Below are 15037 nucleotides of genomic sequence, written 5' to 3' on the forward strand. Positions count from 1 at the left end.
GCTGGGGTGTCAATCTACAGCTCTCCAACATACCACACACTAACTGTCCAAATGACCTTGCTGACGCCCACTAGGGAACTTTTAGTGTGCATCAGCAGAGTTCACACACACAGTTAGTAAGCGGCATGTTAGAGAATTGTAGCTCTACGACCCAGCTTGCCATGCAGTAGGTGTTTAGGTTAATTAAGGGCATGTCTACACAAACTATAAGAAGAACTAGATAAGAACTAGAAAAGAACCGAAGATATTGACAAATCTCAGTTAAGTCAATGGAAGCTGTGAGTGTAAATCTAAAGACAGAATCTGGCCCACAGTTCTATAGCTTTTCTTAAACATTCCATTTTCCTTTGTTAAATATTCTAAGGCTAGTCCAGTCATTTTAGAGTAGAATGCAGATGCCTCCTCTCTCCTATCTCCCAATGCTCGCAGTACAGGGCAGGTCCCAAATCTATCCCTTGATTCGATGACATGAGTAGGAGTACTTCTCCCACCTGTTCCCCAAGGCTCAGAGTTCATTATGCTACTATCATTGTTCTCTCATTACCTTGTTTTTCATGAATTTGGAATGACTACGGTACACCTCCATTTGCTTCATTTCCTCCTCACGCTCTTCTGTGCTTAGAGCTCCATTTGACTTCAGCATCTGAATCTCCTCTTCCAAGTCACGTAGGCCACGTTCCATGGAGGAGATTTTTGAGTCCTGAGAAGAGTAAGAAGAGAGGGAAAGCAACGTGCAGTTAAACGTCTCATTAACACATTGTAAGAAGGACAATGTATATGAGTGCACCAGTGTTGTAACTGCCCCTTAATAAACATTCCCTGAGTAATTACTCTGCACCTGTTTAAACATCATCTCTCTGAGCAATTAAGACTGACTGCCTGAGTGGGCACTTTTCTCCAATTCTCTCCATTCTGCAAGCAAAGGAGTGTAAGCCTGTGAACTAGGTTGTTGCTATAGGTGGCATTTGAAGTGAACACTAAGTAAGAGACTATGAAATAGTCACTTTGCAGTCCTGAGGTTATATATACACCAGAGAAATTATTATAGTGACAGTAATACAAATAATGATGGCACAGTATTAGTACAAACAGCAGTTTCATAGTGACCCTAAGCCATGGATGTGCCACAAGTATGGGAAAAGAGAGCTTGTGAAACAAGTTCGTCTCAGCTTCTACTGATGTGGTCTACGTGACAAATGAGAAACACAATAATCATCATAAAGCATGGAATGGATGCACTGATATCAATCTATTCCTGAGTGGATGAACATATAGGGGATGCTAAACTAGTCCAAGTCTCACACATACTTTTTCAAACATTTCTACATAGTTAAAAAAATACATACATGTTACAAGTAAACAATCCAATCTGTTGTCTTTTTCATGCTGTAACAGAATAAATGGAGATCTCCCAATCTACTTGATTTATTGTTGATTGTTTATTGTCTCAGGTGTTAGACATAACAGGAAGAAATGGTTACTAACCTATTCTGTAACTGTTGTTCTTCAATATATGTTGCATATGTCCATTCCATTTCATGTGTGTGCATGCCCAGTGCACAACTGTCAGAGATTTTTCCCTCAGCGGTACCTGTCAGGGTGGGTGCATGTGCCCTCTGCTACTGCATGATGGTATAAAGGACAGAGCTGCGCCCAATCTCCCTCAGTTCCTTCTCACCAGACAGACTCCAGTAGAGAGAGGAAGGAGAGTGGATTGTGGAATGGATACATGCAACACATCTCAGAGAACATGATAGTAACTGTTTCTTCGAGTGATTGCACACGTCCATTCCACTTCAGGTGATTCACACAAGCAATTCGTACAAGCAGTTCAATCTGGAGGGGAGGATCAGAGTCTACCTGAATAAAGATTGAAGGTCGACACAACAAACTTGGCTTTATCTCTAGATTGCTGAGAAACATCATAAGAGGAGGCAAAGGTATGCAAGTTTGCAAAGGTCCAGAATAGGCACTTGGGGAAAAAGGGCATTTGCAACCTCTAGAGCCTTTGATGAATGTGCTAACACTCTCTTTGGAGGGTTTACATTGGCCAAGTCCTAGCACAAATGTATACAAGAGGAGATCCAGGATGAGTTTCTCTGAGAAAAGTCGGGACCTGCCCTTCATCCAGTTTGCAACTGCCACAAACAACTGTGAAGATGATTGGAATGATTTAGTCCTGTCCAGGTAAAACGCCAACACTATCCTAGTCTCCTCCTGACATCTAACATGTGAAGACTCTCTTCATCCTTCTGAGTATGAGGTTTAGAGGAAAAAGCTGGTAAACAGATAGCTTGATTAATATGGAACCGAGACACCACTTTGGTGAGGAACTTTAGATGAGGGCACAGGTACAGCTTGTCCTTTTAGAAAACAGCATAAGGAGATTCAGACTCTAGAGTTTGTAATTCATCCACTCTCCTGGCTGATATAATTGACACAAAAAAGGCTACCTTCATTAAGACAGGGAGTAATGAACAGGCAGCCAGCAGGTCAAATAGAGAACTCACTAGCTTCATTAACAGCAGATTTAAGTGACATGGATCCTCTACTTGGGGATATAAACAGTTCACAGCCTTTAGAAATCTGATTGTCGCAGGATCTGAGAAAAGTAAGCAGTTGCTTCTTCAGCATTCCTCTCAGGTCAGCTTGACCTCGGCCTAAGGTTCAACTACTTTAATCGCTTATGCTAAGTTATAAGAACAAACTTATTGAACATTTATATGAAATAGCATATAAGCACTTTTTTTTAAATAACAAGTATGGAACAGGTTTTTGGGGGCGGGAGGGGGAGGGGAGGATTGTTAGGTATTTGGGAAGCCTCACCCATGCAGACCTGGCTGATCCCAAACCTCTCCCATTCAGTCAGGCACATCTGCCCCTGTCCCCGCACCCCCCATCTCGATGAGTCCCTGCAGCCTCCTCTTCCCTCCCCATGTGGCCATGTACCCCCACTCCCATTCAGACCCTGGCTCAACCCTGTCACCCCACTAGCTTCTGAGCCCACGCCCCAGTCTGTCCCCCTCACTAGCCATTCCAGACCCCAGTCTGTGACCACCCCCAGCAGCCCCATGTGCCATATTCTGTCCTAAACTGGCTCCATGGGCTAGGTGCTGTGATGAACTTCTACTTCTGGGGGAAATATGTGCCACTGCATACACACAGAAAATCCTTCCCCCCCTGAAAATACAATCTGCCCCAGAAGTGCTGCAGTTCTACCTTTTGCCCACCAGAGGTTACTGTAGCACCAGAACAGCCTGCTGCATTCCTACTGTTGGCTATTCTGGCACCACAGTGGTCTCTGATGGGCAAAAGACAGAACTGCAGCACTTCTGGGGCAGACTGTATTTTCTGAATAAAAAAATAAAATTATGTGGGACACATGAATTCTGTGCATGCGCAGTGGTGCAGAAATCCCCCAGGAGTAATACTGGATCAACTCAACAGGCCATCTAGCCCAGTATTTTCTCTTCTGACAGTGGCCAGTACCAGATGCTTCAGAGGGAATGAACAGAACAGGGCAACTGTTGAGTGATTCATCCCATCATCCAGTCGCAGCTTCTGGGAGTCAGAGATTTAGGGACACCAAGAACATGGGGTTCCGTCACTGAGCATCTTCCCTAATAGCCATTGATGGACCTATCCTTTACTAACTTAACTAATTCTTTTTTGAGCCCAGTTATATCACTCGTCTTCACAATATCTCCTGGCAACGAATTCCACAGGTTGACTGAGCATTGTGAGAAGAAGTTCTTCCTTATGTTTGTTTTAAACCTGCTGCCTATTAATTTCACTGGGTGGTGTCTTGTGTTCTTGCATTATATAAAGGCTTAAATAACACTTTCCCACACCATTCATGATTTTATAAATCTCTATCATATCCCCCCCCTTAGTTGTCTCTTTTCCAAGCTGGACAGTCCCAGTCTTTTTAATCTCTCCTCATATGGAAGGTGTTTCATACCCCTAATCATTTCTGTTGCCCTTCTCTGTACATTTTCCAATTCTAAAAACCAGTTACTAACCTTTTGTAACTGTTGTTTTTTGAGATGTGTTGCTCATGTACATTCCATGCTAGTTGTGTGCATGCCACCTGCACAGTTGCTGGAAATTTTTCCCTAAGTGGTATCCATTAGCCCCCTCTGGAGTTGTGTCCATATGCGTCAGTATAAAGGACGCCACTGGCCCCACGCCCTCTCAGTTTCTTCTTGCAAGTAGCTCCAACAGAGGGGTAGAAGGGCTGATCATGGAATGGACATGAGTAACATATCTTAAAGAACAGCAGTTACAAAAGGTTAATAACCATTTTTTCTTCTTCAATTCTTGCTCATATCCATTCCATACTAGGTGACTCACAAGCAGTATTCCCGGAGGTGGGCTCAGAGTTCATGGACATGTTGACTGCAATACTGCTCTCCCAAAACAGGCATCGTCATGGGCCTGTTGGATGATAGCATAGTGTGAAGCAAAGGTATGAACCAATCTCCAGGTTGGGGCTCTGAAGATGTCCTGGATTGGTACCTGCACGAGGAATGCTGTAAATGAAGTCTGGGCTCCTGTGGAATGAGTGATCACAATGCCCAGAAGCAGAATCTTCGCTTGCTTGAAGAAAGCTCAGATACAGGTGATTTATCAGGACGATATCCTTTAGGATGACACAGGTAGCCCTCTCATCCTTTCCGCTATTGCTACAAAGAGTTGCGTGGACTTGCAGAAGGGCTTAATCCTCTTGATATAAAAGGCGAGGGTCCGCTTAACATCCAATGTATGACGTTCCTCAGAGATTTTGTGAGGTTTTGGAAAGAAGACAGGTAGAAAAATATCCTGGGTGTTGTGGAATTGCAACACCATCTGTGGTAGGAAGGTGGGATGGGGGCGCAGTTGGACCTTGTCCTTGAAGAATACCACAGAAGGGAGTTCTGACATCAGGGCTTTGATCTAAGAGGCTCTTCTGGCCAAGGTGATCACCACCAAGAGGGTGACCTTCCAAGAGAGAATCAGTAGGGAGTATGATGATAAAAGATGAAAGGGAGGCCCCATGAGCATCAACAGACCAGATTTAAGTCTCATGGGGGGGATCGGTTTGCAAACCTGAGGATAGAGTCTTTCAAGCCCCTTGAGAAACATGACTCTTCTTATGGGAGAACACTGATCTGCCATTCACTGGAGGGTGCAAGGCTGAGATAGCTGCCAAGTGAACCCTTGACAGAGCCAGACCCTGATGCTTTAGATGGAGTAGATTGTCCAAGACAGACTGCAGAGAAGAACGGGATGGAGAAGGTTCCATTCAGAGGCCCAACAAGTGAAATGTTTCCACTTGGCCAGGTCGGTAGCCCTGGTGGAAGGCTTTCTACTACCTAGCAAGATCTGTCAAACCTGATCCAAGCAGACTTGTTCTTCAGGGTCCAGCCATGCAGCAACCACATTGTCAGGTATAGAGAAGCGAGGCCTGAGTGAAGCAACTGGTCGTGATCTTGTGAAATCAAGTCCAGGCAGAGTGGGAGCACGAGTGGAGCTGCCACTGAAAGGTCCAGAAGCATAATGAACCAATGCTGGCATGGCCATGCTGGTGCTATCCGGATAACCCTCGCCTTGTCCCATTTGATTTTCAGGAGGACCTTGTGAACCAAGGGGATCACTGGAAAAGCGTACAGTAGCAGTCTGACCACGAAAGCAGGAAGGCATCGGATAGGGAACCATGCTGTGCCTGCACAGCGAACAGAACTGATGGCATTTCCTGTTCTGTCTGGTGGCAGACAGGTTCACCTGGGGAGGCCCCACCGCTGGAAGATGACATTGACTACTTCCAGGTGAAGAGACCACTTGTAGTGAGAGGAAAAGAATCTGCTGAGGCAATCCGACAGCGCATTTCGGGCTCCCGGGAGATGTGACGCCTCGAAGTGAATGGGGTGTTCCACGCAGAAGTCCCACAGCCGGAGGGCGTCCTGGCACAGGGCTGAAGATCGAGCTCCTCCCTGCTTGTTGATGTAAAACAGTGAAGCAGTGTTGTCCGTCAGGACCTGCAACTCTTTGCCCGAGATCTGGGGAAGGAACACCTGGCAAGCCAAGCGTATCGCCCTGAGTTCCCCGACGTTTATATGCAGGGAGAGTTCTTCCTGGGACCAGACGCCCTGGGTCCTGAGACCACTGAGATGGGCTCCCCACCCCAAGTCTGATGCACCCAAGACTAAAGTTCCCGACGTTGAAGGGGCAGCAAGGGATACCCCCTTCCATTACAGATACTAAGTCTCTCCACCAGGTCAGCGAAGTGCGGACTGGAGGCGGAACAGTGAGTATTAAGTCCAGGTGGGGTCTGCTTGGGGAGTAGACTGATGGCAGACAGATCTGGAAGGGTCTGAGGCACAGCCTTGCATACTGCACCATGTATGTACTTGCTTCCATGTGTCCCAATAGTTTAAGGCAGACCTTAGCAGTCATTATTGGGTGGACTGTGACCTTGGAAATCAGGTTTGACATAGCTCAAAATCGGGCTTCCAGTAGGTAAGCTTTGGCCTGGGTCAAGTCAAACACTGCCCGATGAACTCTATTCTCTGAACCAGGACTAGGGTTGACTTCTGCTCATTTATCAACAGACCCAGCACTTGGAAGGTGGCCCATACAGTACTGATGCTGTGTTGGACATGTGCCTGACCTTTGATCTTCTTCTTCTCTGATATGGATAGACCTTCTATGATATGGGTAGACCTGCATACCTTGACACCTGAAGAAGGCTGCTACCACTGCCATACACTTCGTGAAGACCTGTGGGGCTGCCGATAAGCCAAAAGGAAGAGTGGTGAATTGCAAGTTGCGTTGACGCACTACAAACCTGAGAAATATTCTGTGATCGCTGAAGAGAGAGTTGTGGAAATAAGCATCCTTTAGGTCGAGGGCAGCAGTCTCCTGGATCCAGGAAGGGAATGACAGAGGCCAGGGAGACCACGCTGAACCTCAGTTTCTTGATATATATGTTGAGGCGACACAGATCCAGGATGGGCTGTAGCCACCTCCCCCCTTTGGGATTAGGAGATATCGGGAGTAAAACCCCTTTCCTCTCAAGTCTCGAGGAACCTCCTCTATGGCCCCGAGATGTAGGAGGGCTTCCACCTCCTGGATGAGAAGCTGCTCATGAGAAAGGTCCCTGAAGAGGGACAGGGGTTGCACCCCACTTGTCTCTCCACTGCACTGGAGAACACCCTATCTTGGTGCGTTGTTTTTTATGCCTCTTCCTTGGCACTGGGGATGGAGAGCAGTGCCGGGAAGAGCATAATGCCAGAGGAGTGCTCTGCACAGATATCGAAGTGCTCAGTGTCGATTCAGAGCAGTTCAGCTCTGAGGCTGGTTTGAGAGCTGCCTCCATAAGAATGGCCTTCAGCTGAATGTCTCTATCCTTTCTCATGCGGGGTTTGAAATCCCGGCAGATCTGGCACTTCTCTTTAACATGAACTCCCCCAGACACTTTAGACGGCTAGTGTGAGGGTAACTAAATGGCATACGCTTGCTGCACGAGGCACATGGCTTGAACCCCAGGGACCAAGGCATTCCCAGCCCCTGGGGCGAAAAGTCCCTTGACAACAGGGACAACTACTAACATTACTGTATACACTAACTACAATAACTATATAAAATATGAAGAGAGAAAGTCCAAGCCACTGGGAAAGAAGCAATGCTATAGCAAGAGGGGTCATTCCAGCAACCGTCACAGGTGGTAAGAAGGAACTGAGAGGGCACGGTCCAATTTCTTCCTGGCCATGGGTCCCTGATTGGTGGCCATGACAGAGGCTTTAGAGGATACCAAGGGTGGTAGGCACTCAAAGGAGAATGGTGAGGTACGTGATGTTACTGTGAAATGTATAAGCCAGCTCTGAATCAAAAGATGAATCAGCCTCCTCCGACCAAGTGGAGGATTGTTCCTGGATGTTGGGATTGATATCAGGAACTTGGAAAAGGTGGCCCTGGAGAGAACACAGCTGACTTCCCTCTGGATAGCACCGCATGAAAAGGCACATGCGAGTCCACGGTAGCATATGCTAGGACAAAGCCATCAATAAGGCTACAGTAGCAGCTGCCTGTGCTGGGCGAGAAGTCTCTAGCATGGCCAATGAAACTGGTACCAAGAGACTCAGAAGGATCCCTAGCCACTGTATAAGGCTCTGAAGTCAACTGTACCGGGAAAGTCTCTTAGTGCTGAGACATCAAGGGCAGCACCGTTGCACTAGAAGGAGCCACTTACTGGCCAGTCTCAATGGGCCAGGGCTAGCGCCAACAGTCCTGCCTGAGCAGTTGACTGCTTCAGAGAGTGCCTTGGTCTTGAACACACACTACTGTCTTTGTTCACATGCTTGCTGCTGGAATTTGAGCCAGGGGACCTTGATCTCCCAGATATTGAGTCCTTAGACACCATCTTCTGGTGCCTCTTGTTCAGTACCCAGGAGGGAGAATGGCCATGAGGATCAGCAAGACCAGGAGGAGCACTTCTGATGGATTCCAATGTGTTTGGTACCTACTCTGAGTGGGAAGGCTCCAAGGGTGTGCACAGGACTGCCTCCATTGCAGAAACTTAAACCTCGCCTCTTCTTGTACTTGGTTTAAAATTCCTGCAAATTTGGCATCAATTGTGAATGTGAGTATCCCAAAATCACTTCAGGCTGGAGTGTGGGTCATTCACGGGCATAGTTTTTTTTGCAAGAATGGCAGGGCTTGAAGCCCGATGATCTAGATATGCGCCAGCACCAGTCACCCAGGAACAGAAACTGAAGTGTTTAAAAAAACAAAACAAAAACACTTTAAAACGAAACTTACTTTTGTAATTACAGTACCTAACATTATTGCTACTAATGTACTAAAACAAGTACCAACTATATACAAAACACAAAATGAGGAAAAAACTTGCAATAGCAAGATCACACACTTCAACAACATTATGGGTAGTCAGAAGAAATTATGGCATTGTGGGGTGCCCTTTATACCATTGTGCAGCAGCATGAGGCAGCGAGGGCACATGCACTGTCTCAGTGGGTTACAGCTGAGGGAAAAATTTCTGACAACAGTGCACATGACATGCACACACACACCTGAAATGGAATGGACACATGCAATCACTTGAAAAGGAATTGATGCACACAGAACACAGAGCCCTTATGCTCACTATTACACACATACCTATTCATTTATAAAATGCATCCTCTAGAAGCAGACGTGTCTGTCCTACTCAGTTTCTCCAAGGACTACTAGCAAACTCATTCCCCGGAAAAACTGTAGGGTTTGACACTACCCACCTTTCTACCCTATGCTCACCACATACTTCTTTTACTTGTTATTTTCCCCAGCTAGATGCACAGATTGATAAGGCTAGAAGGGACTGTGATCATGCAGTCTGATCTCTTGCATAATATATGCAATAGAATTTGATTCATGCACATCTCAAAGTGTAAAAAGGGGGGTTATTGAGGCATGCACTGCAGCTAACAATCTGAGAGAGAAAGGGGAAAAGACCAGCTATATGTTTTCAAAAGGAAAACTGGCTGGCCTGTCAGGAAGCATGGGGAAGGTATTGGGAGACTCCAAAATGGAAAAGAGAGAAATGGCTATAGAGAAAGTTAATACTGGAGAACAAGAGTGGGAAGTGGTGAAAAGGAAGAGTGTGAATGCAAAGATGAGTAGGAAGAGAAAATATTTATTTCTACTACACGTTTCATGCACATTATGGAACATACAATCTGGCATACAACTACATGAAGTTGTGTAAATATATATGCAATCCATTTGTGGTCCTTGGGCTCTCTGATGGGGTGTACCTACCCCGCACCAGCCCTGAAAGGGTTAACTGTTGCAGGCTGAGGAAGCCCTGCCCCTCCGACTCTGGTGGGCATGCTTAGCCTGAAGGCAGAGTATAAAAGGAAGCAGCCCAGCTCAGTCTGGGCAGGCTGCTGAAGGGGGAGGAGGATACAGAGTCTTACCAGGGAGCGGCTACAGGCCCCAACTATAGAGCCACAGCACGCAGAGTTCCAGATGGACACCAGTCTGCCTGATGAGCCCAGAGAAGAGACCACGCTAGCAGAAGGGTACACCCCTTGAGGACCCCAGAGACCCAGGGAAACCAGAGAGCATCGCCAAAGGAGAAAGGGTAAGAAGCAGCCCACGGGACTTCGACTTTCCTCTTATGAGTGAACTGGGGAACCAGTCACTGTGTTTTGGGAGTAACCCCACTGACTCAGTGGTAAGCTCCCCTCACCACTGCCAGGGCCCTACACTGGGACTCGGAGGAGCTGGGAGGACCTGTAGTAGTAGGACTGTCAAGTCCCCCTACCCTGGGCACCACACCCCCCTTGGTGGCACCCTGCTACCCCAACGAGCCAACAAGCCGCACTACCCTGAGTGGAAGGGCCACTTCATTGACTCCAGCCATTCGGTTACTCTTCCCTGAACGAAAGGGTCACTCTATTGACTCTAGCCATTGGGCCCCGCCGCCGTGTGGAAGTGCAACTTCATTGACTCCAGTTACTAAGCAATATGACCACATTTTACAGTAAGGGTCATCAACATAGGACCTAACCGGCTGTGGGACCGCCTCTGACCTTTCTTTTGACCACATGTGACCTGACACCCCATCACAGGGTGTACCTACCCCTCGTCAGGCTCCTACAAGTTGTCTATGTTGCTCTAAATCCTGCATCACTAGTTTAAAGACCAAACCACAAAACTGCATCTAGCTATAATTCAGGATAAAGGTGGTATTGATGAATCTTTCTGACTGAATCACCTGCTTCACATAAGGTGTTTTGGAATGCAAATATCTAATGTTGTTTTGCACTCTGTATGTCACCAATACCCTTTCAAAAGTTCAGAAAATACTGTGATGGGAAAGAATTCACACCACCATTAAAAGCATCCACTTATCTCCTCATACTGTCCTTATAATGGATTATTGGCTGTAAACTATAAATCACACTCCAGGAAGATGAAAAGCAGACTTCTATCATGCCATGAACTAGTTCTCTAACCTGCCTGATCAATGAAAATCTCAAAGCTTTTTTTCATTAGTAATACTGGACCATGCATTGTATTGGCTGTTATCAGACTTCTCATGCTTTATGCTATCTGAAAGACTCCATATTCCATTGAAAAAAATAGGATCCCCCATCTGCCAACGTGGACTCTCTTACCTTCATCTCAATAACAGTTTGTAGAGCTTTTGTCTTGGCTGAGTCAGGGGCATTTTCAAACCGACGATGCATCTCCTATAACAGAAGAACAAGGAGGAAAGAGGGAAAACAATGATATTTCACTCCACTCCACGGATGCCAGGGAAAGTTATCAGAACCTTCTCTCTTTCTAATGCAGCAGAATTCTACCCTTCTACAGCCTTCCGATGTTCCCAGCCCTTCAATCTTCCTTTCACATCATAGACGACAAGCTGCAGTCTAGTGAACAGAACTCTAGCCCAGTTACACAGACACAATAGAAACTTGGTCTTTGACTACCAAAATAAAAATATCCAAAATAAACTGTAAAACAGACGTACTCAAAATCTCCACTACCTTGCTGGTGAGTGAATCCTCTGTTTTTTAAAAGGCAATTGTCTTTACATAGAAGATGGAACTATTAAAGAAGATTAATAAAAACAGCAATCTGGTTTATGTTTAACATGCTGTTGTGAGCATCTGTGTTGATAATGCTCCTTTCCATATTTTCCACCCCCAGAGTAGCAACCACCTAGTTACCTATGATGAAGATCTCCCTGCACAGAGGCTGAAAGTAGCTGAAAAAACATGATTGGATAGTAAGTTGCTCCAGAGGCTCACAATGTGCAAAGGGGATGATGACAAATACCTGTGTGATATTTCTCTAGATATGTAAAGGGCATGCACTCTCGTTGCTAGAGTGTTCCACAGAGCTGCCTAGAGAATACAAATGGCAGCAAGCTGAACTGCTCTACACCACTTTCCAAGTTGCTATAGGATACAAATAGGTAGCTGGAGAAAAAACAGATCTGTTATAGTGTATCTGTCCCTCTTCTCTGTATTCATCTTCAAAAATGAACAGCAGGTCCTTAGATGTTAAATGTATGTATCACCCTCATGTCACACACTATGATATTAAATACGAGAGAAATGTAGGCAACCAAAACAATGCCATACCCAAAGTTCACTGTGCTGCAGTGTACACAAATCTAAATTGTTATTGTAATTTATCTAATAAATAAATACTTGTATAAGCCTTAGTCATGAACATTTCCCAGCCCAGACAAAAAGTAATATTCACTCAGCCTTTCCATAAAAATGGTAATGAAAAAGATTGTATTTTATTTGCTAGTCAAAAAGGTTCCTTGCCCCCATATAAACAAGCAAGCAGAATTTGCAAAGCTGATTTATATAGTGCTTTCAAAAGATATGCAAAGATTATTTAAAACTCTGTCAGGTAGGTAGGTCTTATATTGCTGATAGGGTAACTGAGGCAGAATGGTGAACTGATTTGACAAAGACCACAATGGGAGCCTGTGTCAGAGCAAGATTTAGCAATCTGGAATTTATCTCAATCTCTAGACCAGTGGTTCTCAACTCTGGTCCACCACTTGTTCAGGGAAAGCCCCTGGCGGGCCGGGCCGGGCTGGTTTATCTGCCGCGTCCGCAGGTTTGGCCGATCGCGGCTCCCTAACTGAATTTTCCCTAACTGCCTCTGGCACACAACTTACATGAGTCTGTTTCCTGTATTATTGTTAGGAGGAAATGCAGTAACTTGTTACAAAAGAAAAAAAATCTTTCCAAGATGTTCAATGAAAGAGGGAGACCTGGAAGAGCCAAGGGCAAATACAGAGACTCTGCCAAATAATTGTATTGTACAGAATGTTATTTTTATTCCAGTAGTACCCACTATGTGCTAGGTACTTTCCAAATATGCAAAGATGGACCCTACCCCAAGAATATAAAAACTGGAATAAAGACAACAATGACTAAATGGCAGAAAACAGATAACGCACCATAAAAGCAGCTTCTTTGAGGGGATGCCGATAGCAATCTTTATCTTTAAATCTTGCAACCTTTATTTGAGAAGTTCTAACACCTACATTATTTGCAATAGGACTTCATTCTTTAGCAGAGGAAAAATTCCCACCAGCATAGAAAAGCCTTTTGCTTAGCCTATAAAATTCCACTCTGATTTTGTTGAGCTATAAGGTGTTGAAAATCACCATTTCCCATCTCTGGAGTGTAGTATTAATGTTTAATTTTGCTCCCCTGCCCCAGCTACAGCATCGATTGCACTGAGACCCCCCAGGAGCAGAGACTCAATCTAGCTGCTGCTGTTGCAGCAGTGGACCAACAGAGACAGACAGGCTGGGCTCCAAGACACCACAGTGGCCAGGAGCACCATCTCTACCCTCCCCCCACAGGGGTGTTGGCAAGAAACCATGGATCAGAGAAAAGGCAAATAATAAATTAATAATAGGGAACCAGGAGAGCATAAGTTCTAAACTTCACTTCTGGTGACTGTTGTTAATTCTGTACCCTTTCACGTCCTTTATTAAGCAATCACTGAGAGGTTATGTATTTAAGGGAAGAGAATTCAGCTCTTTAATATATCAAACCCAAATACCATGGTCTTAGCCACATTGACTCACGGAAAGAGTCTGCCCTATCTTTGTCCTTCGATATGCTGTCTGTTAAAAGGGAACACTGATATACTGATCACATACTATTTCCTACGAATAGTTCACAGAGGATAATTATAGGTTTCAGAGCAGCAGCCGTGTTAGTCTGTATCCGCAAAAAGAAAAGGAGTACTTATGGCACCTTAGAGACTAACACATTTATTTGAGCATAAGCTTTCATGAGCTACAGCTCACTTCATTGGATGCATTCCGTGGAAAATACAGTGGGGAGATTTATATACACAGAGAACATGAAACAATGGGTATTACCATACACACTGTAACAAGTGTGATAAGGTAAGGTGAGCTATTACCAGCAGGAGAGCGGGGGGCGGGACCTTTTGTAGTGATAATCAAGGTGGGCCATTTCCAGCAGTTGACAAGAACGTCTGAGGAACGCGGGGGGGAGGAGGGGGATAAACATGGGGAAATAGTTTTACTTTGTGTAATGACCCATCCACTCCCAGTCTTCATTCAAGCCTAAGTTAATTGTGTCCAGTTTGCAAATTAATTCCATTTCAGCAGTCTCTCCTTGGAGTCTGTTTTTGAAGCTTTTTGGTGAAGAATTGTCACTTTTAGGTCTGTAATCGAGAGACCAAAGAGATTGAAGTGTTCTCCGACTGGTATGTGAATGTTATAATTCTTGACGTCTGATTTGTGTCCATTTATTCTTTTACATAGAGACTGTCCAGTTTGACCAATGTACATGGCAGAGGGGCATTGCTGGCACACGATGGCATATATCACACTGGTAGATGTGTAGGTGAACGAGCCTCTGATAGTGTGGCTGATGTGATTAGGCCCTATGATGGTGTCCCCTGAATAGATATGTGGGCACAGTTGGCAATGGGCTTTGTTGCAAGGATAGGTTCCTGGGTTACTGGTTCTGTTGTGTGATGTGTGGTTGTACTTGCTTCACACTGGGGGGCTGTCTGTAAGCAAGGACTGGCCTGTCTCCCAAGATCTGTAAGAGTGATGGATCGTCCTTCAGGATAGGTTGTAGATCCTCGATGATGCGTTGGAGAGGTTTTAGTTGGGGGCTGAAGGTGACGGCTAGTGGCGTTCTGTTATTTTCTTTGTTGGGCCTGTCCTGTAGTAGGTGACTTCTGGGTACTTTTCTGGCTCTGTCAATCTGTTTCTTCACTTCAGCAGGTGGGTACTGTAGTTGTAAGAATGCTTGATAGAGATCTTGTAGGTGTTTGTCTCTGTCTGAGGGGTTGGAGCAAATGAGGTTGTATCGTAGAGCTTGGCTGTAGACAATGGATCGTGTGGTGTGGTCTGGATGAAAGCTGGAGGCATGTAGGTAGGAATAGCGGTCAGTAGGTTTCCGGTATAGGGTGGTGTTTATGTGACCATCGCTTATTAGCACCGTAGTGTCCAGGAAGTGGATCT

General features: G+C 45.4%; 1 protein-coding gene across 10 annotated transcripts in view; it reads right to left on the reverse strand.

The window, feature by feature from the left end:
- The window catches only part of ERC1 (ELKS/RAB6-interacting/CAST family member 1), a 553011-nt gene that overhangs the window by 396637 nt on the left and 141337 nt on the right, over positions 1–15037 (reverse strand). For all 10 annotated transcript variants that reach the window (XM_074938919.1, XM_074938886.1, XM_074938901.1 and 7 more), the window contains exons 4-5: positions 11163–11237; positions 545–700 (exon numbers count right to left, since the gene is read on the reverse strand). In XM_074938919.1, coding sequence (XP_074795020.1) covers positions 545–700; positions 11163–11237 — 231 coding nt within the window. The remainder of the gene's footprint in view (positions 1–544; positions 701–11162; positions 11238–15037) is intronic.

The sequence above is a fragment of the Natator depressus genome, chromosome 1, assembly GCF_965152275.1.
Source record: "Natator depressus isolate rNatDep1 chromosome 1, rNatDep2.hap1, whole genome shotgun sequence".
Classification (NCBI taxonomy): Eukaryota; Metazoa; Chordata; order Testudines; family Cheloniidae; genus Natator; species Natator depressus.